General features: G+C 37.9%; 1 protein-coding gene across 2 annotated transcripts in view; it reads right to left on the bottom strand.

Annotated features, from left to right (window-relative positions):
- LOC131940023 (serine-rich adhesin for platelets) overlaps nucleotides 1-26,094 on the bottom strand; it is a 52,366-nt gene that overhangs the window by 13,625 nt on the left and 12,647 nt on the right. Inside the window, exons 3-18 of one of the 2 annotated variants that reach the window (XM_059298562.1) lie at nucleotides 21,021-21,205; nucleotides 17,605-17,706; nucleotides 14,620-17,412; nucleotides 11,579-11,766; nucleotides 11,305-11,446; nucleotides 10,870-10,992; nucleotides 9,091-9,353; nucleotides 8,400-8,658; nucleotides 6,734-6,843; nucleotides 6,157-6,355; nucleotides 5,602-5,772; nucleotides 4,588-4,820; nucleotides 3,329-3,521; nucleotides 1,623-1,732; nucleotides 1,023-1,218; nucleotides 575-724 (exon numbers count right to left, since the gene is read on the bottom strand). In XM_059298562.1, coding sequence (XP_059154545.1) covers nucleotides 575-724; nucleotides 1,023-1,218; nucleotides 1,623-1,732; nucleotides 3,329-3,521; nucleotides 4,588-4,820; nucleotides 5,602-5,772; nucleotides 6,157-6,355; nucleotides 6,734-6,843; nucleotides 8,400-8,658; nucleotides 9,091-9,353; nucleotides 10,870-10,992; nucleotides 11,305-11,446; nucleotides 11,579-11,766; nucleotides 14,620-17,412; nucleotides 17,605-17,706; nucleotides 21,021-21,205 — 5,417 coding nt within the window. The remainder of the gene's footprint in view (nucleotides 1-574; nucleotides 725-1,022; nucleotides 1,219-1,622; nucleotides 1,733-3,328; nucleotides 3,522-4,587; nucleotides 4,821-5,601; nucleotides 5,773-6,156; nucleotides 6,356-6,733; nucleotides 6,844-8,399; nucleotides 8,659-9,090; nucleotides 9,354-10,869; nucleotides 10,993-11,304; nucleotides 11,447-11,578; nucleotides 11,767-14,619; nucleotides 17,413-17,604; nucleotides 17,707-21,020; nucleotides 21,206-26,094) is intronic. The other variant, XM_059298563.1, reaches the window with a different exon arrangement.

The raw sequence follows: 26,094 nt of genomic DNA, 5'->3' as shown, positions 1-26,094 counted from the left end.
TGTTTTATTATAAAAATTTCCACCATGTAGGTGTAGAAAAAGAATTTATTATAAAATGAGATTTTGAAGCCGTAATCACATAATTGATAACGTAAGGGCTAGTAATGAAACTTTGGCATCAAGATAGGCATTAAGATACTATATTGGCTAGCAAAATGTAGCACTCAACAGCTAAGGTCAAATTAGTAAATTAAGTACACATCATCATCGTCTTATCCAGTTCATGCCCAAAACACATGGGGGAACATGAAGAAGAGTTCATCTATTGTATACAGGGAGATAGTGTGGTGAGCACTATGCCCAGCTGCCTTTGTTTCCCCTAATGTCAGTCAGGTGTCCATCACAGATGTGGACTCAAGGATTTCCTACAGACTCGAGCCCGGGATATGAGCATGAGACTTGTGGGTTAACAGTTTAGCGCTCTACAGCTAAGACAGGAATTTAAAAAACTATCGATTCTTTCATTTAGCAAACTTAACCAACAATCTTACTATAGTAAGCAGTAGAGAAACAGTTTTTTCAAAATTGTAATAAATTTTGCTTAACAAAACCCAAAAGATGAAATTGTACTTACCAAAAATATACAGTTGGAAGGGGAAATTAAGGCTGAATGTACCATCTGTGACTGTAGCAGTGACTAATGCAGTAGAGATGCCTGATGGTACAGGGCCCACTAGACGAATCTGCCCAGTGCTTGAAATATTCACTGGTAGTGAGGGAGCAACTAAAAAAAAGATTTTGATAATGTTTTACGGTATAAACTGTTGTTAGACAATTTATTCATTGTATAAGTTTTTACCAACTGAATTTAGCGCTAAGTTTACAAATGGGATATTATAAATCTAAATAAATAAACAAATAGAAGTTGTGTTTAACAATTGTTAAATTTTGAATACTTAAATTAGCCAATGTTTATGATAATTAATGTCTCTATAGTTTTATGAGGTACAATGTGCCCAGGACTAAACAAAAACATAATTACAAAAAGTTAATTAGTTGGGACGGGACCACAGCAACATTACCTTCAATAGAGTAATCTAAATTTCTGTATTCATCTGTTGTATCTGGATCAGTGCAGTTCAAGTATCCTATCTCTGTATTGACATCATTGACACTGATGTTGGTGTGGGTCAGGATACAAGATGGAGGCTCATTGACATCTACAATTCTTACTGTCACATTAACGTCAATATATAAGCTGGTGTTTATCTCAATAATCTGCAGATAGAAATAGTGCTACATATAGATTTTCATTGACAGTGGAATTAATAAGTAGGCCTACAGGTAAAACACTATAACTAGATCTCTAAACCCTAAGCTGTATGCTGTTCAGTTTGTTTGCAATTAGTGGACATGTTTCAAATTAATGCATTCATGGTTTCACACACAAAAATAGTTTTCTTCAAAACATCTTTAAAAAAATTCGTTCTTTATAAATTATATCACTTAATATTCTTTAAAACATGTTTTGAAAAAGCCATGCTATAAAAATTATATAAATGAATATTTTAAAAACATGTATTTAAAATAACCATCTTTTATAAATTAATATCATCTGTGAACTAACTAAACAAGAAAAAATAGTGTATAGAATCAACTTTGTGTGTCAAATATTTACATACACGTAAGACCATTGTATAATTTCCAATGTTGTAATAATTAGGATCAACGGCCAATGTGAAAATTCCAGTGGTGGCATTCACATCCAGCAAATAAATCAAGGGAAATTGCGCTAAAAAAAAAATTCACTTCTTAAAAACACAGAAAAAAACTATTTAAAAACTGTAGGCCTGCATGCAATAGGGTTTATTTAGTGAACAAAAGAGTTAAGTTAGCTAACAATAGGTAAAGATGAGATATTCTTGAAGTTGATTATTATGAAATAAAAATGAGCATTTAAGTGACAATAATTTTTTTATAGCATAGATAAATATCCAAAAAAGAATCTGAGTCATAAATCAGAGAGTTGCTTCCCCTGCTCAATATCCTGGTAGTGGACAATGCTGGGATAAATATAAAGTAACAGCACACATAACAATCTTTAGACAGAGAGGCTAGTTAAATGCCATGATAACTACAAAGTAACAGCACACATAACAATCTTTAGACAGAGAGGCTAGTTAAATGCCATGATAACTACAAAGTAACAGCACACATAACAATCTTTAGACAGAGAGGCTAGTTAAATGCCATGATAACTACAAAGTAACAGCACACATAACAATCTTTAGACAGATAGGCTAGTTAAATGTCACGATAACTACAAAGTAACAGCACACATAACAATCTTTAGACAGAGAGGCCAGTTAAATGCCATGATAACTACAAAGTAACAGCACACATAACAATCTTTAGACAGAGAGTCTAGTTAAATGCCATGATAACTACAAAGTAACAGCACACATAACAATCTTTAGACAGAGAGGCTAGTTAAATGCCACGATAACTACAAAGTAACAGCACACATAACAATCTTTAGACAGAGAGTCTAGTTAAATGCCATGATAACTACAAAGTAACAGCACACATAACAATCTTTAGACAGAGAGGCTAGTTAAATGCCACAATAACTACAAAGTAACAGCACACATAACAATCTTTAGACAGAGAGGCCAGTTAAATGCCATGATAACTACAAAGTAACAGCACACATAACAATCTTTAGACAGAGAGTCTAGTTAAATGCCATGATAACTACAAAGTAACAGCACACATAACAATCTTTAGACAGAGAGGCTAGTTAAATGCCACGATAACTACAAAGTAACAGCACACATAACAATCTTTAGACAGAGAGTCTAGTTAAATGCCATGATAACTACAAAGTAACTGCGCACCTAACAAACTTTAGACAGAGAGGCTAGTTAAATGCCACGATAACTACAAAGTAACAGCACACATAACAATCTTTAGACAGAGAGGCTAGTTAAATGCCATGATAACTACAAAGTAACAGCACACATAACAATCTTTAGACAGAGAGGCTAGTTAAATGCCATGATAACTACAAAGTAACAGCACACATAACAATCTTTAGACAGAGAGGCTAGTTAAATGCCACGATAACTACAAAGTAACAGCACACATAACAATCTTTAGACAGAGAGGCCAGTTAAATGCCATGATAACTTCTAAGGGCTAGTTGGCATCCTAGTTTTGTAAAAACTGCTAGTAATGTGTGAAGTCTTATGTAGTGTCTTGTAAAGTCATAAGGTAAAATTATGTCATGTCGTGTTTTGTTTGTATTGTTTTGTTTGTCATAAATTTCATGTCATCAAAAACATTTATCACTTATAAGAAGTTTGTGGGCATGCAGCTGATCATTCACCTTCAACTTCAATTAAATAAAGCGACAGTGAAAAGTTCAACTCCTTGCTGATGTTCCACAACATCTCTCCAACACTGGCATTGGTGTAAACTAAGATGGTTGGGTCATGAATCTGTTGGAAGGGTGAGTCTGGCACTACAATGGTTGTGTTTGTAGTTGAGGGCTCAGATCCATATGTGGCAGTAACCCAACACTGAAAAATACAAGTCTCATTTAAATTTTGAAAGTGATTTATAGAATAAATAAAAAATTCATTCAATCAATCTCAAGCATGAACTCCTCATACATATCAAAAAGATAAAGTAAAGGAAAGTTAAATATAAGAATTATCTCAATCCTTTAAAAATATTGGGCTCTTTCAAAGCTTGCTTATAATATTGAAATTTTTTTTAAATATAAATTTTTAATAAAGAAAAGAATAAATCATTCTTGCCTGAAGAATCTAACTTAGAGTAGATTAAAATATTCAGTTTTAATAGAATTATAATATTTTTGTAAAAATTAGGGTAAATGGATAAAGTTATAAACGAAGTTTCAGGAGTCTGCTACTATTTTAATTCAGTTGATTGCTATATTTTCAGAAAATTGACTTTGATTGCTTCTTTTTTATTTTTCTCTTCCCTGTTAATTCAATAAAAGTATTAACATTTTAAAAATTATTTTAAATTTAGTTGTATCCATGTCAAGTATATCATATTGTTCCTTTTGTACAGTTTTTTTAATATACTCTATTAGATACTTCATAGTCTTTCTTTTTTCTTATTCTTTCTTAATTTTAGTGTTGGTAGGGATCTCCTTCAACACAATTAAGGGTACGTGTCAACTGGTTATGCGCCATTGAGGCCATTGTGTCCGATTTCAGCCTGCTTTTCTTTTTGGATTTGCTACCATAGCCTTTGTCCAACCAAGAACAAACTACAGGCAGCAGTTGTTTCATTTTGGAGTTGTCTCTCCTAGAAGAGTGGTTGTCCCCAACTAACGAGCCTCACCTGCCTGAGGGTTCAAACTCGAGACTTTTCGGATTAGCAACTATGAGCCTTACCGACTCGACCATGCCGACCCCTTACTTCATAGTGAATTAATTGTTTTGTGTGTCTTATCAAACTTAACTGTATTATTAACAGCTGAGTTTACACAAACAGCTGTTAATTGCTGTTTAAAATGTTATTTTTTTTTAGTTTATAAAGAAGCTATCTATATTGGTACAGTGACATATTTAACAAAAAAATTTTGATGGTTTGAACTAAGAACTGACTCACATTGTAGGTCCCTGCTTTATACTGCAGTAAATTGATATCAATGCTGTAATTGTCATTGCCAGATTTCTCAAGCTTTGAAGCATTGAAAACTGTCCCATCACTGAATGTAACACTCTTTATTGCCAGGCTGTCAATGCTATAGTTTTGACAGACCAGATTAATCTTGAAGATATCTGATGGTTTCCACATCAGTGGGATGGTCAGGTCAGTTAACCAGCAATTGGGAGTAGGGGCTGAAGTATAGTACAAAAGTAAAATAAAAGTAAATTTATTTATAAGTATTAATTCTAAAATTTAAATAAAAACTTATGGCAGTAATTAAAGGATGATGCACATAAAGAATTCACAAAACTGAGGTGTAGCATTTTGATAAGCTCTTTCCATTATATATAACTTTCATACATAGCTTTCCATTTACTACCACCCATAATGTATTGTTATATAACATTTCTAGAAACTATCTTCCTTCCTCCCATCCCCCCCTAAAATTAAAAACCTAACTAATTTTAAAAAATTAGATAATACAAATCATATTGTATTTTTAAAAAGCCTCCTTGTTACATCATAATTAGAAATAATTGCAAAATCTTATTTTGAACATATTTTATGTTAAAAAAATAACTGTTAACCTTTTATTGCATCTTTCAAAAACTTTAAACTTTAAAAAAAAAACACTAAGGAAGATTCAATGATGGTGTCATATCTTTATATTCTATACAGCTCCTATCCTATAGGCCTATAACAATTTTACATGATGATAAACCATGCCTCTACACTTTTTAGTATTATACAAAACTAAAATGCAAAACAAATTAAACTGAAAACATAACAAAATATCAATAACATAATACTTAAAAATTAGATGCTCACATATTATTAGTAATTTCTCGGCCTAAATGGTATAAAAACCTCTTCTACATTGCATTATTCACACAAAAAATCTTAATTGATAAATCTTTTTGTACACGTATTTAAAAGTGACAAACTGGTTAAGTTAAATTAACCATGACAAACCTGTTAAGTTAAAGCTGACAGGAACTTGTGCTGAAAAAGTTGTGATAGTGCTTCCACTGGCGTCTGTGATTTTGCCAACAGTGGTGATTGTAAAGTTATACAAGCCGATGGCTAAACTGGTTAGTGGTTTGATGACATAGATACTTCCAGTGCTGGAAACCTCAAAGTAGGCTGAAATATATGGGGAAATAAGAATAATTTGGAGAGGTTATTTTTAGCTGCCTTAAAGACAGGGTAGCTGAAATTATATTTTTGGTTGTTAATTTGTAGGCCAAACTATAATAAGAATGAAAATAAAACAACAGAGGTTACTAAGAAGCTACAACTGCATTATTTAAAAAAAAAAACATAACTTTTCAACACTTAACTCCAATAAACAGTTCTTATTATATTTAGTTTTGTGTGTAACTTAGAATGAATGTGATTAAAATATTTTTTGTGTAGTAGGACTATTACCACTGTTACCTCCCTTTATTATCTAACAAGTGTAAAAAAAAAACAACTTCTATGGCAGATTAGTGGACCCCTCAGAGGAAATAAAAAACTTGCTCAAACCTTTCATGTTGCTGGATACATTATAATTGGTATCACTTAGATAAACTCCAACTTCAGGCTCCGTACAGTTCAGTGTTGTTATAATCCCATTGGCCAGCATGTCCAGGTGGTCAATAGAGAGAGCTCTAGGGCACACAGGCGGGTAGATGACCTCAAATTTCACTTCCGCTTGAGCACTGGCATTTTGTCCATCCACCGCCTGTTGACAGTAATCAATACAAAGTAACTAAGGGGTCATCCATAAATGACGTCACGCTTTTTTGGACGATTTTTAGCTCCCCCCTCCCCTCCGTCACACATCGTCACAAAAAGCCAGACACCCCCCCCCCCTTTAAAATGACGACACACCTCAGCCTACAACCCCCCCCCCCCCCCTCAAAATTGCAGTTGAATTTTTCTTAAAACATCGATATTTTCCCAAAATCTTGTCTGAAGTCTGTCAAAATAGTCTTTTAATCAATCCAATGTTTCAAGAGAATCTACTTACAGATCCAATTGTTACAGAGAATCTACTTACAGATCCAATGGTTAAAGATAATCTACTTACAAATCCAACAGCTAAAGAGAATGTACTTACAGTGAGTTGAAATGTCTCGTTCTCTGATGGAGCATTGAGGAAAGAAAAATATCCAAAGGAGTCAGAAGAATTGTTATTTGAAAAAAATATTTTTGATGATCCACTGTTACCTGAAATGAGATATAGATCTAGTATTATTTAAATTGGTATCGCCGATGTCTGAAAAAAAAAACCCTTCCAAAAATAGGTGTGGCCAGTGGCGTAGCGAGGTCGGGTGTCACCCGGTGCATCCCTTAATGGTGTCACACCCAGAGGCGTAGCGACAAAATTTCAATTTTCGATTTGCACCCCCCCCCCCTCAAAATTTCGATTTGCACCCCCCCCCCACCTCAAACTTTCGATTTGCACCCCCCCCCCCAAACTTTCGATTTTGTAAGTGGAATTATCATTTTTCTCTATATATTTTGCTATTTTTATCTTGGTGTCACCCCCCTAAATTGTGTCACCCTGTGCGGTCCGCACCCCCGCCCCCCTCGCTACGCCCCTGGGTGTGGCAGATTGTTGGTGGTATTGTAATCTTATGTTAAGTTTTATAGTCAGAAATTAGGGTTAGGGCTATGATAGAACTTGGGTTAGGGCTATGGTAGAACTTGGGTTAGGGCTATGGTAGAACTTGGGTTAGGGCTATGGTAGAACTTGGGTTAGGGCTATGGTAGAACTTGGGTTAGGGCTATGGTAGAACTTGGGTTAGGGCTATGGTAGAACTTGGGTTAGGGCTATGGTAGAACTTGGGTTAGGGCTATGATAGAACTTGGGTTAGGGCTATGGTAAGACTTGGGTTATTGCTATGGGATCAGCCGTTATGGTTTGTTGTCTTTCAGTATCAATGTTAGTGTTAGTCAGGATTAGAGTAAGGGTAAGTTCAGGGCCATAGCTACTTAAGGTTGGAGTTAGGTTTAGCGCCATGGGTAGGATTGGATTGACGATACAAATACATTGATTCGATACGTATTATCAGTATTTTTATTAAGTCCCTGAGAAGTCGAAGACTTGCCTCTCTATATCATCGATATTGTGTGTGATTTGCCAACTTGAAATGACTATTGGTGTTTTGTGTAGTGTACTTACTTCTAACGACAGAAAATGCTGTGTGTGAGTGAGCAGTCTACTTACTTCTAACAACAGATAATGTTGTGTGTGAGTGGGCAGTCTAGTTGTAACGACAGATAATGTTGTGTGTGAGTGAGCGGTCTACTTACTTCTGACAACATATAATGTTGTGTGTGAGTGGGCAGTCTAGTTGTAACGACAGATAATGTTGTGTGTGAGTGGGCAGTCTAGTTGTAACGACAGATAATGTTGTGTGTGAGTGAGCGGTCTACTTACTTCTGACAACATATAATGTTGTGTGTGAGTGGGCAGTCTAGTTGTAACGACAGATAATGTTGTGTGTGAGTGGGCAGTCTAGTTGTAACGACAGATAATGTTGTGTGTGAGTGAGCAGTCTAGTTGTAACGACAGATAATGTTGTGTGTGAGTGAGCAGTCTACTTACTTCTAACAACATATAATGTTGTGTGTGAGTGAGCGGTCTACTTACTTCTGACAACATATAATGTTGTGTGTGAGTGGGCAGTCTAGTTGTAACGACAGATAATGTTGTGTGTGAGTGGGCAGTCTAGTTGTAACAACATATAATGTTGTGTGTGAGTGAGCAGTCTACTTACTTCTGACAACAGATAATGTTAGTGAACTGACTCCAAGTTTTGAGTTTTTATCCGGGTCAATGACCTCAATACAGGGACTGTTTAGACACGTGACAGTTGATGATTTGTTAACATATACCAACACGCTCTTGTAGCTGCTGATGGCTACTGTGTACATGTCACTGTTAAACCGAGGAGGTGTGTTGTTGAACTGGATGTCCAGCGTCAAGGTGAAGGTGAAATCAAACGAGGCTTTTGGGTTTGTTATGTTGTACACAACCTGCAAATGTAAAGGGCGATAATCCAGAGAGTAATTGCTATACACAGTTGTTTCTAAATCTTTTAAAAAAAGGAAATTACGGTTATTTTCAAGAAAAATAAAATAAAAATCTCCTTACAATGACAACATAACTGACTCGAGTTCATAGCGCGATTAAACAACAATCGATAACTATCGAATCTCTAAAAGCAATAAAGCAGAGGAAGCAGAGTTGTCCTGATCCTTTCCTTTCAGCATTTGAAGAATTAATGTGGTCAGTTCTAGGCCCTACCGATTTTATTTTCTCCGATTTTAGTTGGGTACCTATCCGAGCTGGGTAGACTCAGAGACGTGCTAAGAATTCAAGAGCGAGAATTCTTGACCTTGACACTTTCAGGTCAGTGACCTTTCGCTTGACCCCACCGTCCCATGAAGGTCCTAAATACAACTCACCTCATTTATTCCAGGTAGAGAATCAGGCGTTAAGCAAAGCTGACGATCCAAGTGAGAACCGTTAACTGCCACAGCCAAGTTGGTGGCGGGGTCTACGTGCTTCCAGTTCAGCAGAGTAGCCGAGTAGTCACCAGAACTGTTCCACGCAGGCCCGGCTATGGTGCAGTTGATGGGGGTCGATGACGTGAAGCACACGTCATCAAGGCCGTGGTACAGAACATGTATCGTCAGTTGGTCTACCCCACAGTACACACCGTTGTTGCCTGCGTAGAACAGGATAACATATGTAGCACTATTACACCGTGTATTTCTCTAAGCCAGGGGTTCCCAACCCCGTGCCCGCGGGCGCCATGGCGCCCGCCGGACGATTCGTATGTGTCCGCCTCTCACTATTTGACAGAGACAGAATTTTTTTTCATAAACATTATTGAAAGGTTGAAGGGGATGGAAATCGAAAGTTTGAAGGGGGGGGGGGTGCAAATCGAAAGTTTTGTCCCCGGGTGACGGGAAGGGTCGCTACGCCTCTGGAAGGAGTTTGTCGATTTAAAATAGGTGGTGCCCGCCACCCTACCGATATTTTAGAATGTGCTCTAGAGTAAAAAAAGGTTGGGAACCCCTGCTCTAAGCATTACTATATGGACTAAATTTACTAAATAACTACATTTTTTTAAAATGCACATACTATTTTTAATTTAGAAATAGGTTGGGGAGTGTAAAAGCTATCTGTTTCTAACATAACTTTTAATTTAACACATACATTAGCGTTTTTAACATATTGTGTTGCCCTTAAACCATACATAGCGACCATGCATTAGTATTAGGCCTATGCAAGAATTGATTAAAAAAAACTTCACCCCGCCCCCCCCCCCCTCCTCCGCCCCTTCACATATGAGCAAAACTCCAACGTGTGAAAGTTGTCAGAGAAAATAAAGCTAGCTCCGAGGTTAGCTTTCAATTACTTGTGTCAAGGTAAATTGCGTTAATTTGATCTCCGTATCTCTAAGTCACTGTTTGCCAAAACATACGTAGCCTTATGATTCAATGTTAGGACCGGCGTCTTGTAAACTAATCGACGCGTATAATTTCATTTAATTTTGGGAAACACATAGAGTAAAAATAATGTAATATTTAATTTTACAGCTTATTGTTGCAGTAACAATAGTAATCAAGTAGCTCTCTATAGACTGTTGATAACAAATTAAAAATACGTCACACACTTGATATAGTAAACTATGCTGATGGTGCGTGCGGGAGGGGGGGGGGGTGGGGGTGGGGGTGGGGGTGGGTGGAGGAGGGGGTTAGTTAATGGAGTAGTACTATAAGGAGAGTTTCTTCCAGGCTCCGCCCTCCCCCCCCCCCGAAGAAAGTCTACTGATCCCCCGTCCCCCCCCCCCGTCCCCCCGAAAATTTCAAGTGCCCCCCCGGAGAAAAAAGTCTGGAAGAAACAATGACTATAGGACGACGATTTAGTTTTGTGTTTAAAAAAGGGCTTCACTCAAATAGGACGGGGCTGATTAATGGCATCAATTGCAAAAAAAAAAAAAAGCTGTGTTAGTTGATATATTTTTATCTGTTGAAAGGGTTACAGTTTCAGGGAAAGAATTAAAATTGTCAAGCTAACAGGTTGTGGTCTTGTTTTTTTTTGTTTCGTTTACTTTCTTTGTGTTTATTGAGAGTATAAGTATATTATATGGTCCAATTTTGCTTTTAAACATTTTGTAACAATTAAAAAAAAAACATGGCAAGCTATAAAACAGGCGATATAAACACACGACCTACTTTGTGAGCAGGTATGTCCCTGGTATCCGGGTCTACAGTTACACGTGAACCCTAGCGTCTCATCATGGCACTGACCTCCGTGTCCACACACGTCAGGCTGCGTCACACACTCGTCAACAGGCTCTGAAATACGTCACGTGTGTTGTATGACGTTGAATTTGATTTAAATCTCCCGCTACACATCGGATACCCTACGCCTGAATTCCAGCCAACTTTTTACTGAATATTTTGGTATTCTATTCATTTCGTCTCGCCATTCAATTATTTACTAAACTAGACTAATCTTAATTATATTAATTCTTTCAAAGTGTACAACTTTAACCTACATTTCCACTATTGCAGTTTACACATTTAATATTTTTTATTTGTTTCCCAGCTCCTAAAATTTAATGTTTTTATGAAACTAGCCAATGTAAAAAATCGTGTTTCATTTACCACTCTGATGGACAGATGAGCAGCTGGCGTTCTGCACTTGTCCCCCCGCAGTTATCATCACTGAGAAGTTCAGTGTCTCAACCCTTAGGAATCCTACGTCAAAACTCACCGCATAGCCGAGGTTCCAATTAAATATCTCGAACTAGAGAATATTAAAACAAAAATCAATGTAGTATTTTAGTAATTTTTCATCGATAAGGAACAAAAACACACAAGATAAATGAATACAGATATATACAATTTTAAATTTAAAAAAAAAAAATTCGATGCTTACGGAAGACCCCTTGACTGAATATGTATTTGATTTTGTGTATGTGCAGCCATTTGCTGTGATATTGCATTGTATCATTTCTGTATCATTCAAGTACAAGGTAATTCCAGTGGAGATTGACATCACGTCCCAGTACATCTCAGCAATCACCGTCGTTTGATTAGCCATACCCAAAGGCTGACAGAACAAGGCTGTCACAAAATAGACAAACATACATACAGTGAGCTACTCCATGCATGGCATAACGTTAGAAGTCAGTATAGTACATACTTCATAGTTCTCAGTACACACATGTAATCTACAAAATATAACAGTAATACATGACACTATATTAGTAGAAATGGATGTTGCATGCAATCAATTGATTAAATAAGTGTATTAGTCTATAATACAACATCGGAACTATAATACAAAGTTTAAAATTAGATTTGAATAGATATGGGGACACACACACACATACATATATATATATATATATATATATATATATATATATATATATATATATATATATATATATACATATGTGTGTGTATATATGTATATATATTATATATATATATATATATATATATATATATATATATATATATATATATATATATATATATATATATATATATATATATATAATGCAAGTGTGTTTTAAATTACTACTTTCACATATTAAAAACTACTTCGATTAATTTAATCATAATGTATAGTAAGCTGAAATCCTGTGAGATTTAAACATAATCTATACCCTACCATTATCAGGTTACTCATTCAGATGTCGCAGTGTAATAAAAATGGTTTCAAAATGTATGAAGCAAAGACAAATTGTAATCTATGCTCTATTGACAACATAACCATCAGGGGTCACTGTGGCCAGGCAGGTCAAGCGAATGTTTTCAGTGAATTCGTCTCAGGCTGTTGTTTGTTTTAAGCATTGTAATATTTTGTTCACGTGAAACTGGTATCAAACTATTCATGCGTTGGTGAAGGGCAGTCTGGGTAGATCATTTGATAATACAATGACAGTGCCACTGTAAGCACTGCTCTGGTATGTAATGTTGCTCATACCCATACCCATACCCATACCCACACCCACACCCACACCCACACCCACACCCATACCAATACCCATACCCATACCCATACCCATACCCATACCCATACCCATACCCATGCCCATGCACATGCCCATGCCCATACCCATACCCATACCCATACCCACACCCACACCCATACCAATACCCATACCCATACCCATACCAATACCCATACCCATACCCATGCCCATGCCCATGCCCATGCCCATGCCCATACCCATACCCATACCCATACCCATACCCCTAACCCATACCCATACCCATACCCATACCCATACCCATACCCATACCCATACCCATACTCATACCCATACCCATACCCATACCCGTACCCGTACACATACCCATACCCATACCCATACCCCTAACCCATACCCATACCCATACCCATACCCATACCCATACCCATACATATATATATATATATATATATATATATATATATATATATATATATAAGATTAGCTTTTTACATATCTACATGTCAATTGCAAAAAAAAACTTGACTCCGTATATCCACATCAACCTACATTATACTTTTTCTTATATATCATAAATATGTTACACCGGTGACAGGACAAATGATCTCATACCAAATAGCCGAAACAAAAAGGCTTAAGGACAAAATATCCCAGGACAATATATTCCAGGACAAAATATCCCATAACAAAATATCCCATGACAAAATATCCCAGGACAAAATATCCCTAGGACAAAATATCCCAGGACAAAATATCCCATAACAAAATATCCCAGGACAAAATATCCCAGGACAAAATATCCCAGGACAAAATATCCCTAGGACAAAATATCCCAGAACAAAATATCCCAGGACAAAATATCCCAGGACAAAATATCCCAGGACAAAATATCCCAGGACAAAATATCCCATAACAAAATATCCCATTACAAAATATCCCATAACAAAATATCCCATAACAAAATATCCCAGAACAAAATATATCAAAGAGAAAAAACCGCATCATGTAAAATAATATAAATAACAAATACTGTCTTGGATAGTTAAATAGTTATCTAGATCCCAGGATATTGATTAGGTAACACATGTTTATTTGATTGACAGCAAGTCAATGTCAATTATATTTCTTGTGTGCATGCAAGCCAAGCAGTATTAATGGTGATTACCCAACCAAGGCCATATACAAATTTTTTTACCATGATTTTACACTGATGGCCAAATCATTAAAAAAATATTTCATTCATGTGTATTAAATATTAATTTGCTATTATTAACTTTCATCAATTTAAGTATTTTAAATTTTTAATGTAAAATTAGACTTTTAAGAAAAATGTTTATATTTTTAAAGTAAAGTGTTATTAGAATTAAATTAGTCATATGTTATTTAATTTAGTTTAATTAATTATGAAAATCAGCATGCAAGATATGTTAATTTGAATGATTCAATTGACTAATATCTTTAAAAATACTGTAAGTTATTCACAGTCGGGTATTTAGTCTGCGATAATTTGTCTGTGATATCGTTTGTCCTGATACATTTGTCCTGAGAAATTTGCGATATTTTGTCATGGATATTTTATCTGCGGTCATTTGTCATGGATATTTTATCTGCGATCATTTGTCATGGATATTTTATCTGCGATCATTTGTCATGATAAGATTTGTTTCGAGAGAATGTCTCATGAAACCATTATAACCCTGAGGTAAATGTAATGGTAGTGATTCATGCGAAGCTCTGTGCCGTAGGTTCCTAAGCGGATTATATTCTTACACCAAAAGCTGAAGGCTAAACTAAAACACGACCAAAACTATCTTTTAAATGATGTGTGTTTTGTGAAGTTCAGCCCGCATTCCCCAACCATTTTGTCGCAATAGATTAGTAGTGAGTATAGGGATACAGGGTGCTGTATGTTAATAGGGGGTTGGTTAGTTGAGGGGTGGCAAGCGTCTATTAAGAAAGTGGGATGACGTACCAGCAGTATACGCTACTGGCGGAAAGCTATTCGTAGGCTCTGCGCTCCGGGGAGTCTCCGGTTGCGGTGAGGTCAAGGTCAAAGTTGAGATAGATGAGGGTGCGGGTGTTGAGTTAGGTTGTGTTGTGAGTAAAGTTGTCGAGGGTTGGTTGGGGTATACCAGAGTTGATGGTGTAGATGTTGTAGTAGTTGGATTTGATTTTATAGATGTTGTAGTTAAAGCTGTTGTAGTTGTAGTTGATTTTGCAGTTGTTTTTGTTTCAGTTGTTGTAGTTAGAGTTGTTTTAGTTGATGTTGTTGTTGCTTTAGTTGATGTTGTAGTTGTTTGAATTGTTGTTGTTGGGATCGATGATGTAGCTTTTGGAGTTGACGTTGTAGTTTTTAATGATGTAGTTGTTGGAACAGATGTAGTATTTATAAGAGCCTTGGTACTTGGAGTTGACGTTGTAGTTGTTGATGATGATGTTGGGGTTGCTGTAGTTGATGTAGCAGTAGTTGGAGCTAATATTGTAGCTTTTTGAGTAGTAGTTGTTGGTGTTGAATTTAATGGAGTTGGAGTTGTGGCTAAAGGCGTTGTTGGAGCTGTAGTTGTTGTATTTGATTTTATAGTAGGTGCAATTGTTGATGCAGTTGTTGGAATTAAATATGTTGGAATTGATGTTGTACTTTTTGGAGTTGTGGGTGTTGCAGATTTAGTTATTGGAGTTGTTGATCTAGTTGTGGTAGTTTCATCATCTGATTTAGTTGATGTTCTAGTTGGTGGAGTTGGCGTTCTAGCTGTTGATGTTGTAGCTGTTCGATTTGTAGGAGCTAGAGTTGTTAATGTAGAAATTGGAAGAGATATTGCTGTAGTTCGGGTTGTAGATGTTGGAATTGATATTGTAGTATTTGTAGTTGCTGTTGTTCTAATTGTTGTATTTGATGTTGTAGTTCTTTGAGTTGTAGTAGTTTGAGTTCTCATTGTTGAAGTTTCATTTGTTTTAGACGATGTTGTTGTAGCTGTTGTTGTAATTTTTGTTGGGGTTGTATTTGTTTGAATTGACGTTATAGTCGTTGTTGGGATTGGTGCTGTAGTTGTCGATCCTGTAGTTATTGTGGTTGATGACGCAATTGTTGGATTTAATTTTGTAGTTGCTGATGTTGCTAGTGTTGTAAATGTTTGAGCTGGTGTTGTAATGTGTGGCAAAGTCTTGGGGTCTACAGACGTCATCGACAGTGTGGTATTTGGTACTTGTGTGAACGAAGGGACCGATAACTCTGTTGTTCTTAACACGGAAGTTATGCCTCCATTTTCTGTATTGAATTCAGCTGTTGTTTGTGATGAAAACATCTCAGTATTTACATTAGAACTTGGTGTTTCTGTTGTACTTTCTGACACTGTTTCAAATGAATTTGGCGTGTCTGTTGCACATTGTGGATCTATCTCCGATGTATCTATGTAATATATTAGCGTGTCAATATCTGTTGCACATTGTGGATCTATCTCCGATGTATCTATGTAATCTATATTCAAAGTATTTTGTGGAGTTATTTCTGTAGTACTAAGTAGATACAATTCTGTAGTACTCATGTACCTTGAATCCATGAAATACGGATCAAGTTCGGGAGTGCTGAACAAATCTATTGCTAGTGAGTTAGGTAAATCTATATTATCGGACGAATCTGTTAGAGACGTGCTTAGATCATCTACTGTTGTTTGTGAATCTGTTTCTAAAAGCTCTAGTGTATATGAGTTATTTAATAGTGCTGTGTCTTCTGTTGAAATGTGCACTGTTACTGATGATTCGAATGCTAAAGTTAGAGTCCAGCTTGCAGAGTTGTGAGTTGGATTCTGCTGTGTCATTGTTGGGGATATCAAGTCTGGTGAAACTACGGCGGATACATCTAGAAATGGTGATGGTGGTTGTACTGGTTTGGTGGTTGAAAGTTCTAGAACTGAGGTAACGGATGAAGATGCTGACTGTACGAGGTTCAATGTTAACAGTGGTTCTGGTGATGGTGGGGATGTTAACATTTCTGGTGGGTTCATTGCTGTCAGCGATTGTGGTGATGATGGTGTGGATGGTGACGCTACTGTCTGGCTAGGGGAAAGTTGTTGTGATAGTTGTGGTGTTTCTGTTGGTAATTGTGGTGTTTCTGTTGCTAGTTGTTGTGTTTCTGTTGGTAATTGTGGTGTTTCTGTTGCTAGTTGTGTTTCTGTTGCTAGTTGTGGTGTTTCTGTTGGTAATTGTGGTGTTTCTGTTGCTTGTTGTGTTTCTGTTGCTAGTTGTGTTTCTGTTGCTAGTAGTGGTGTTCCTGTTGCTAGTCGTGTTTCTGTTGCTAGTTGTGATGTTTCTGTTGGTAGTTGTGGTGGTTCTGTTGTTATGTGAGATGTAATTATAGGCAGTTGTTGTGTTTCTGTTTGTAATTTTATGGTATCTTGTGAGTCAATTGATATTGGTTTTGATGTCAGTTGTATTGGAGTCACCTCAAGGGATGACGACGATAGGATATTATTTTTGTCAGGTGGTTTTATTTGTGGTGGTGTCATTGTACTTGACGAAGCACTTTGTAATGATGTTTCCGATATTGCGAACAATGATTGAACTATCGCGACTACTGACGTAAATGAATATGTTGGTGTATCTAACATGGGAAGCATAAAAGTTGGTGAAGATAGCGTAAAAGAGACTGATGGTTCTGAAGGACTTAAAACATTTTCTGTGTTTGATGCCGTTTCTGCTGATGTTTGTGAAAGACTAGGTAGGTTTGCACTATAGAAAAGATTGGTTTCTCCTGAATTAGCTACAACACCTGCAATAAAGAGACTCAAAGTTGCCAGAAGGTTTATAAATAGATGTTACAAATGTGCTTTTTATACCTGCAGCTGGTACGAAATATATCTTATACTGCTATAAACTTCTCAGTACTTTTCATAACAGGAGTGTGACTATATTAAGTATTATTCTATTTAACTATGTGCGGTCGACTGATTTCTCGACTTACCCACAGCGGGTGTGAAGGAAGGGGTAGGGTAGATTGAAGAGGTGTCTGTGAACGGGATAGTCGTATCAATTACGTCCCCTTCAGTCTGCCCGATGTATGTTGCTTGAAAAAAGGTAAAAATATAGCAGTTAACTTTAATTCGTTTAAATAAAGTAAAAATATAGAGATACATTTTAAATTACTTGAAAAGAAGTAAAGATATCGAAGTTACTTTGAAAATAATTGACATTTCATTTTTTAAATATCTTCTGACGTTGTGTGTAGGGCGAGCTGTAAACACAGACTTACTGGCATTGGATACTGGGACCATGACAACAAGATGTACACACAGACTTACTGGCATTGGATACTGGGACCATGACAACAAGATGTACACACAGACTTACTGGCATTGGATACTGGGACCATGACAACAAGATGTACATATACTGGGACCATGACAACAAGATGTACACACAGACTTACTGGCATTGGATACTGGGACCATGACAACAAGATGTACACACAGACTTACTGGCATTGGATACTGGGACCATGACAACAAGATGTACACACAGACTTACTGGCATTGGATACTGGGACCATGACAACAAGATGTACACACAGACTTACTGGCATTGGATACTAGGACCATGACAACAAGATGTACACACAGACTTACTGGCATTGGATACTGGGACCATGACAACAAGATGTACACACAGACTTACTGGCATTGGATACTGGGACCATGACAACAAGATGTACACACAGACTTACTGGCATTGGATACTGGGACCATGAGACAACAAGATGTACACACAGACTTACTAGCATTGGATACTGGGACCATGACAACAAGATGTACACACAGACTTACTGGCATTGGATACTGGGACCATGACAACAAGATGTACACACAGACTTACTGGCATTGGATACTGGGACCATGACAACAAGATGTACACACAGACCTACTGGCATTGGATACTGGGACCATGACAACAAGATGTACACACAGACTTACTGGCATTGGATACTGGGACCATGACAACAAGATGTACACACAGACTTACTGGGACCATGACAACAAGATGTACACACAGACTTACTGGCATTGGATACTGGGACCATGACAACAAGATGTACACACAGACTTACTGGCATTGGATACTGGGACCATGAGACAACAAGATGTACACACAGACTTACTGGCATTGGATACTGGGGCCATGACAACAAGATGTACACACAGACTTACTGGGACCATGACAACAAGATGTACACACAGACTTACTGGCATTGGATACTGGGGCCATGACAACAAGATGTACACACAGACTTACTGGGACCATGACAACAAGATGTACACACAGACCTACTGGGACCATGACAACAAGATGTACACACAGACTTACTGGCATTGGATACTGGGACCATGACAACAAGATGTACACACAGACTTACTGGCATTGGATACTGGGACCATGAGACAACAAGATGTACACACAGACTTACTGGCATTGGATACTGGGACCATGACAACAAGATGTACACACAGACTTACTGGCATTGGATACTGGGACCATGACAACAAGATGTACACACAGACTTACTGGCATTGGATACTGGGACCATGACAACAAGATGTACACACAGACTTACTGGCATTGGATACTGGGACCATGACAACAAGATGTACACACAGACTTACTGGCATTGGATACTGGGACCATGACAACAAGATGTACACACAGACTTACTGGCATTGGATACTGGGACCATGACAACAAGATGTACACACAGACTTACTGGCATTGGATACTGGGACCATGACAACAAGATGTACACACAGACTTACTGGCATTGGATACTGGGACCATGACAACAAGATGTACACACAGACTTACTGGCATTGGATACTGGGACCATGACAACAAGATGTACACACAGACTTACTAGCATTGGATACTGGGACCATGAGACAACAAGATGTACACACAGACTTACTGGCATTGGATACTAGGACCATGACAACAAGATGTACACACAGACTTACTGGCATTGGATACTGGGACCATGACAACAAGATGTACACACAGACTTACTGGCATTGGATACTGGGACCATGACAACAAGATGTACACACAGACTAACTGGCATTGGATACTGGGACCATGACAACAAGATGTACACAAAGACTTACTAGCATTGGATACTGGGACCATGAGACAACAAGATGTACACACAGACTTACTGGCATTGGATACTGGGACCATGAGACAACAAGATGTACACACAGACTTACTGGCATTGGATACTGGGACCATGACAACAAGATGTACACACAGACTTACTGGCATTGGATACTGGGACCATGACAACAAGATGTACACACAGACTTACTGGCATTGGATACTGGGACCATGAGACAACAAGATGTACACACAGACTTACTGGCATTGGATACTGGGACCATGACAACAAGATGTACACACAGACTTACTGGCATTGGATACTGGGACCATGACAACAAGATGTACACACAGACTTACTGGCATTGGATACTGGGACCATGACAACAAGATGTACACACAGACTTACTGGCATTGGATACTAGGACCATGACAACAAGATGTACACACAGACTTACTGGCATTGGATACTGGGACCATGACAACAAGATGTACACACAGACTTACTGGCATTGGATACTGGGACCATGACAACAAGATGTACACACAGACTTACTGGCATTGGATACTGGGATCATGACAACAAGATGTACACACAGACTTACTGGCATTGGATACTGGGACCATGACAACAAGATGTACACACAGACTTACTGGCATTGGATACTGGGACCATGACAACAAGATGTACACACAGACTTACTGGCATTGGATACTGGGACCATGACAACAAGATGTACACACAGACTTACTGGCATTGGATACTGGGATCATGACAACAAGATGTACACACAGACTTACTGGCATTGGATACTGGGACCATGACAACAAGATGTACACACAGACTTACTGGCATTGGATACTGGGACCATGACAACAAGATGTACACACAGACTTACTGGCATTGGATACTGGGATCATGACAACAAGATGTACACACAGACTTACTGGCATTGGATACTGGGACCATGACAACAAGATGTACACACAGACTTACTGGCATTGGATACTGGGACCATGACAACAAGATGTACACACAGACTTACTGGCATTGGATACTGGGACCATGACAACAAGATGTACACACAGACTTACTGGCATTGGATACTGGGATCATGACAACAAGATGTACACACAGACTTACTGGCATTGGATACTGGGACCATGACAACAAGATGTACACACAGACTTACTGGCATTGGATACTGGGATCATGACAACAAGATGTACACACAGACTTACTGGCATTGGATACTGGGACCAACGAGAGACTAGTCAGCAGAAGCACAATCACGCTCATACGGCAGATGGTAGTTCTACTGGAAGTAGGCTGGGTTCTACTGCAAGCAGGCAAAGTTCTGCCGTTAGAAGATCTGACATGAATGTGTGTAGACATGACTTGCATTTTTCTCTTTGATGTGACTCTCCTGAAAAATAAAAAAATTGTGTTTTTAGTGCGCACAGCATTTGTAGCGCATATTTTAAGCTAATCTGACATCAAATCAAATTTTAATTTTACTAATTAGCGACATCCGCTATTTTAAAAACCGAGCTATCAATCGCTAGAAAACTTCAAATGACTTGAAAACACAAGTTTTGACTGAGCGCAATTTTAATGAGCTGAAGTAAGGGAGATAAAATTAAAACATTCAATTAAATCCATGTGATGCTCCGAAGGGCCGCAATCCCCGAATTTTCAATTTCTGTTCATTAGATCTAAATTTGTTGTCAGAACACATTTAATTGGTCCACATAATATATAAAAACACTCGATTGACCTGTGATTCGATTGTCTGCAGGCGCCTAATTAGTCTCTTGTAGAACGTAACAATCGATCTCTCAATATTTTGATTGGTTTTGTAGTCTGAGACTCAGGCGTGCGTAGGTAAAATGCCATGCGATCATGTACGATGTCAGTATCAGCATAACAGTGTATCGAATCATCAATATCAATATTCAAAGTTTACTAATTATGTTTTAACTAGACAAAGGTTTGAGTCTTACCATAAAAAATAAAGCAATAAAACGATAGAGTCAAGTCGGTTGAGATTCGTGTTTCATGTTTTCTAAAGAAATGCTCGTAAACACTTCCTTCAACCAAGCAAGCCACAACATTCACTACTTCATGAGGTCACAGATTGAAAGATAATATAGTTCCCACAGGAATTATATTTTTTAAAAGTTTTTTTAGTTGCAGTAGGGGGGGGGGGGGTAAGTTGGGGCCTGACTAAGTTAGCTGCAAATTTCAGAACCTGACGTGTGAAACATTAAGAGAACAATTTCTCGATTTATATCCTTTAGCGCCCAGACGCTATATATCCCTCCCTGATCGTTAAAGTTTATGGGCGCAGGTTGACAATGCTTCGACGTGTGACGTTCTGAGTGTGACGTTCTCAGTGTGACGTTCTCAGTGTGACGAATACTCGCGCCACCCGATCGGCTTACGCCTGGCCTTGACCTTGAAAAAAATCACGCCACAATTTCCCCTGTCAAAGGTGTATGGCTGTGTATGTTAAGCGTTCATATGTCAATTATGGTGGACCATTTAGAAACGACAACGAAATAATGCACATGGATTCGATAATAAATGTTTTAAGGTATCCTTAAGATACAAAAAGTCCACTCTATCCCCCCCCCTCCACACCTCTCCTGGCAACGCCGCAGGTTTAAGTTTTGAAGCCTGATGTACTCAGACTTTGTTACATAACCGATGTTTTCATTGAGCTTTAAAAAAAATTTCGCTGGATTTAGTGTGATTCATTTTTTTAAACAAAATGAAAATATTTTTTTTTTAAAGAAACCAGGAGATAAAATATGTCAATTACAAAAATATTAATTTTCGTGTGATAGTTTGGTAATAATCATTTACCGACATCTTGAATTACACAATGTGCGATGTAGATAAAAAAAATTGTTTCGTTTATATCTATATAGGTATGTAAAATCAAGTAAGTAGTTCCTTATTAGTATAAAAAAGCGTACTGATTTTTTTTTGGGAAGGTTCTAGAGAGTTGTAAATCTTGAGACCACTTCAGGCATTTCCACAACTTTATGGAATGTTACCCAAGTCAAGCACAACGGAAAACAAATGCCAATGTTTGAAGCATTCCTAGTGATTGATTTTATACTGCTTGAACTGAAAAATCAGGTTGTGTGGTAGAAGGTGTCAGTGTGTGTGTATGTGTGTGTGTGTGTGTGTGTATGTGTGTGTGGGTGGAAGTGTTGGTATACCTTCTAGTTAGGGCAGAGTACGCTGCACAGTATGGGAGAGTTTATGATCTGTGTAAATATAACATAATGGGGGTATGTAGTAAAGGGAATAGCACTTAAAACGTGTAATGGTATGTTAGATATCTTAATCTGTGCATGAAGGTGTGGAAAGAAACAGCGGGGAAGGGGGGGGGGGGAGGGGGCAATCTAGACAGGGAAATCATTGAGTACGTAAAGCAGATAGCTGAACACAGACGGACACATACGATAGTTGGACACTAGACGACACACACAACTAGATAGATGGACACTGACCACATACGATAGCTGGACACTGACCGACACATACGATAGCTGGTCACTGACGGACACATACGATAACTGGACACTGACGGACACATACGATAGCTGGACACTGACGGTCACATACGATAGCTGGACACTGACCGACACATACGATAGCTGGTCACTGACGGACACATACGATAACTGGACACTGACGGACACATACGATAACTGGACACTGACGGACACATACGATAGCTGGACACTGACGGACACATACGTTAGCTGGACACTGACCAACACATACGATAGCCAGACACTGACGGACACATACGTTAGCTGGACACTGACCAACACATACGATAGATGGACACTGACCAACACATACGATAGCTGGACACTGACCAACACATACGATAGCTGGACACTGACCACATACGATAGCCAGACACTGACGGACACATACGATAGCTGGACACTGACGGACACATACGATAGCTGGACACTGACCACATACGATAGCTGGACACTGACGGACACATACGATAGCTGGACACTGACTGACACATACGATAGCTGGACACTGACTGACACATACGATAGCCAGACACTGACGGACACATACGATAGCTGGACACTGACGGACACATACGATAGCTGGACACTGACCACATACGATAGCTGGACACTGACGGACACATACGATAGCTGGACACTGACGGACACATACGATAGCTGGTCACTGACCGACACATACGAGCAGACAAGCGAACACTGACATATTCACACAACTCGCAGTTTGAGTATGAAGACAGGAACATGAAATACAAACATAAGGAAGCACCGCCACATACAAAAATCAAAACTAGATAGCTAACATACACTACTGTAACAAAACATCCGACAGTGGGGCGTTATATTGGAACCGTTTGCATGTGAATATGTACCCATTGTATAAACGATCGACATCTATCCTAGAACACAGACCCTTGCTTTGTCAGTTCTCTCGTCTGAAGTTGGCATTAAAAAATTTTGAAGTCTTTCTGGAACAGACAGGTAAGGTTAAACCACCCGGGGTCAAGTCTAACATAAACCTGTCAGGTTAAACCAGAGCTTTTCTCAGACACATGCAGGTGAATAACATCTTAAAGCTTGTTTAGTTCACCTTTGATATTGATACATATGGATTCTTTTTGTAGTGGATCGGTAGGATGTGGGTGAAACTGCTCGAAAATTAACACCAAAAATTTAGCCCGTCGGTTGTATTCGACGTCTGTTATGTAGAGTGTGTGACACAAATGTTACGTAGAGTGTATGACATAAATGTTAAATAGAGTGTGACACAAATGTTACGTAGAGTGTGTGACACAAATGTTACGTAGAGTGTGTGACATAAATGTTAAATAGAGTGTGACACAAATGTTACGTAGAGTGTGTGACACAAATGTTACGTTGAGTGTGTGACATAAATGTTATATAGAGTGTGACACAAATGTTACGTAGAGTGTGTGACACAAATGTTACGTAGAGTGTGTGACATAAATGTTATATAGAGTGTGACACAAATGTTATGTAGAGTGTGTGTGTGTTATGTAGAGTGTGTGACACACATGTTATATAGAGTGTGACACAAATGTTACGTAGAGTGTGTGACATAAATGTTATATAGAGTGTGACACAAATGTTATGTAGAGTGTGTGTGTGTGTTATGTAGAGTGTGTGACACACATGTTAAGTAGAGCGTGAAAATAATGTTAATTAGATTGTGACACAAATGTTTTGTAATCTAATATTATGTGAAGTTTTTCAATCCAAATGTTTTTTTAGTAAAATGTTTCGTCAATTTGTTACCTTGTAATTTAACAATCTAATTTTACGTGTAAGTATTTAAATCAATCAACTAAAACTTGAAACGCAATGTTTTCAGATACATTGTTTGTTTTAAAAAAAAATTTGATGAATTCTGAGACATTATGGTCTAATTCACCATAAATATTCCCCCGTTTTAAAAAACCTTACACAGAATTTAACGACAACCTACGCCCACGATTGCAATACATACTTAAGAATTGAGCACATGAGAGAACTATATCGTATAGAGCTAAATTGTTTTTAACAAGTCAGTGTCAATTATTCTAAAAACAACTGATCCGAGCGATCGTTCTTGTGTTTCAATTATCATGTAAATAGTACAGGCTAGCTTTATTTATATGACTGCATACTGACACTGACGTGCAGGCTATATACAGGTATAATACAGGCTAGCTTTATTTATATGACTGCATACTGACACTGACGTGCAGGCTATATACAGGTCTACTAAAGGCTAGCTTTATTTATATGACTGCATACTGACACTGACGTGCAGGCTATATACAGATCTACTACAGGCTAGCTTTATTTACATGACTGTATTGACAGGCAGGCAATATACAGGTCTACTACAGGCTAGCTTTATTTATATGACTGCACTGACAAGCAGGCTATATACAGATCTACTACAGGCTAGCTTTATTTACATGACTGTATTGACAGGCAGGCTATATACAGGTCTACTACAGGCTAGCTTTATTTATATGACTGTTTTGACAGGCAGGCTATATACAGGTCTACTACAGGCTAGCTTTATTTATATGACTATATGCCGACACTGACAGGCAGGCAATATACAGGTCTACTACAGGCTAGCTTTATTTATATGACTGTATTGACAGGCAGGCTATATACAGGTCTACTACAGGCTAGTTATTTATATGACTGCACTGACAGGCAGGCTATATACAGGTCTACTACAGGCTAGTTATTTATATGACTGCATGCC

The sequence above is a fragment of the Physella acuta genome, unplaced genomic scaffold (genome assembly GCF_028476545.2).
Source record: "Physella acuta isolate Inbredline_101_S28 unplaced genomic scaffold, ASM2847654v3 ptg000308l, whole genome shotgun sequence".
Classification (NCBI taxonomy): domain Eukaryota; kingdom Metazoa; phylum Mollusca; class Gastropoda; family Physidae; genus Physella; species Physella acuta.
Note: the sequence above shows the minus strand (reverse complement) of the source record. Positions and strands in the feature narration are given on the sequence as shown.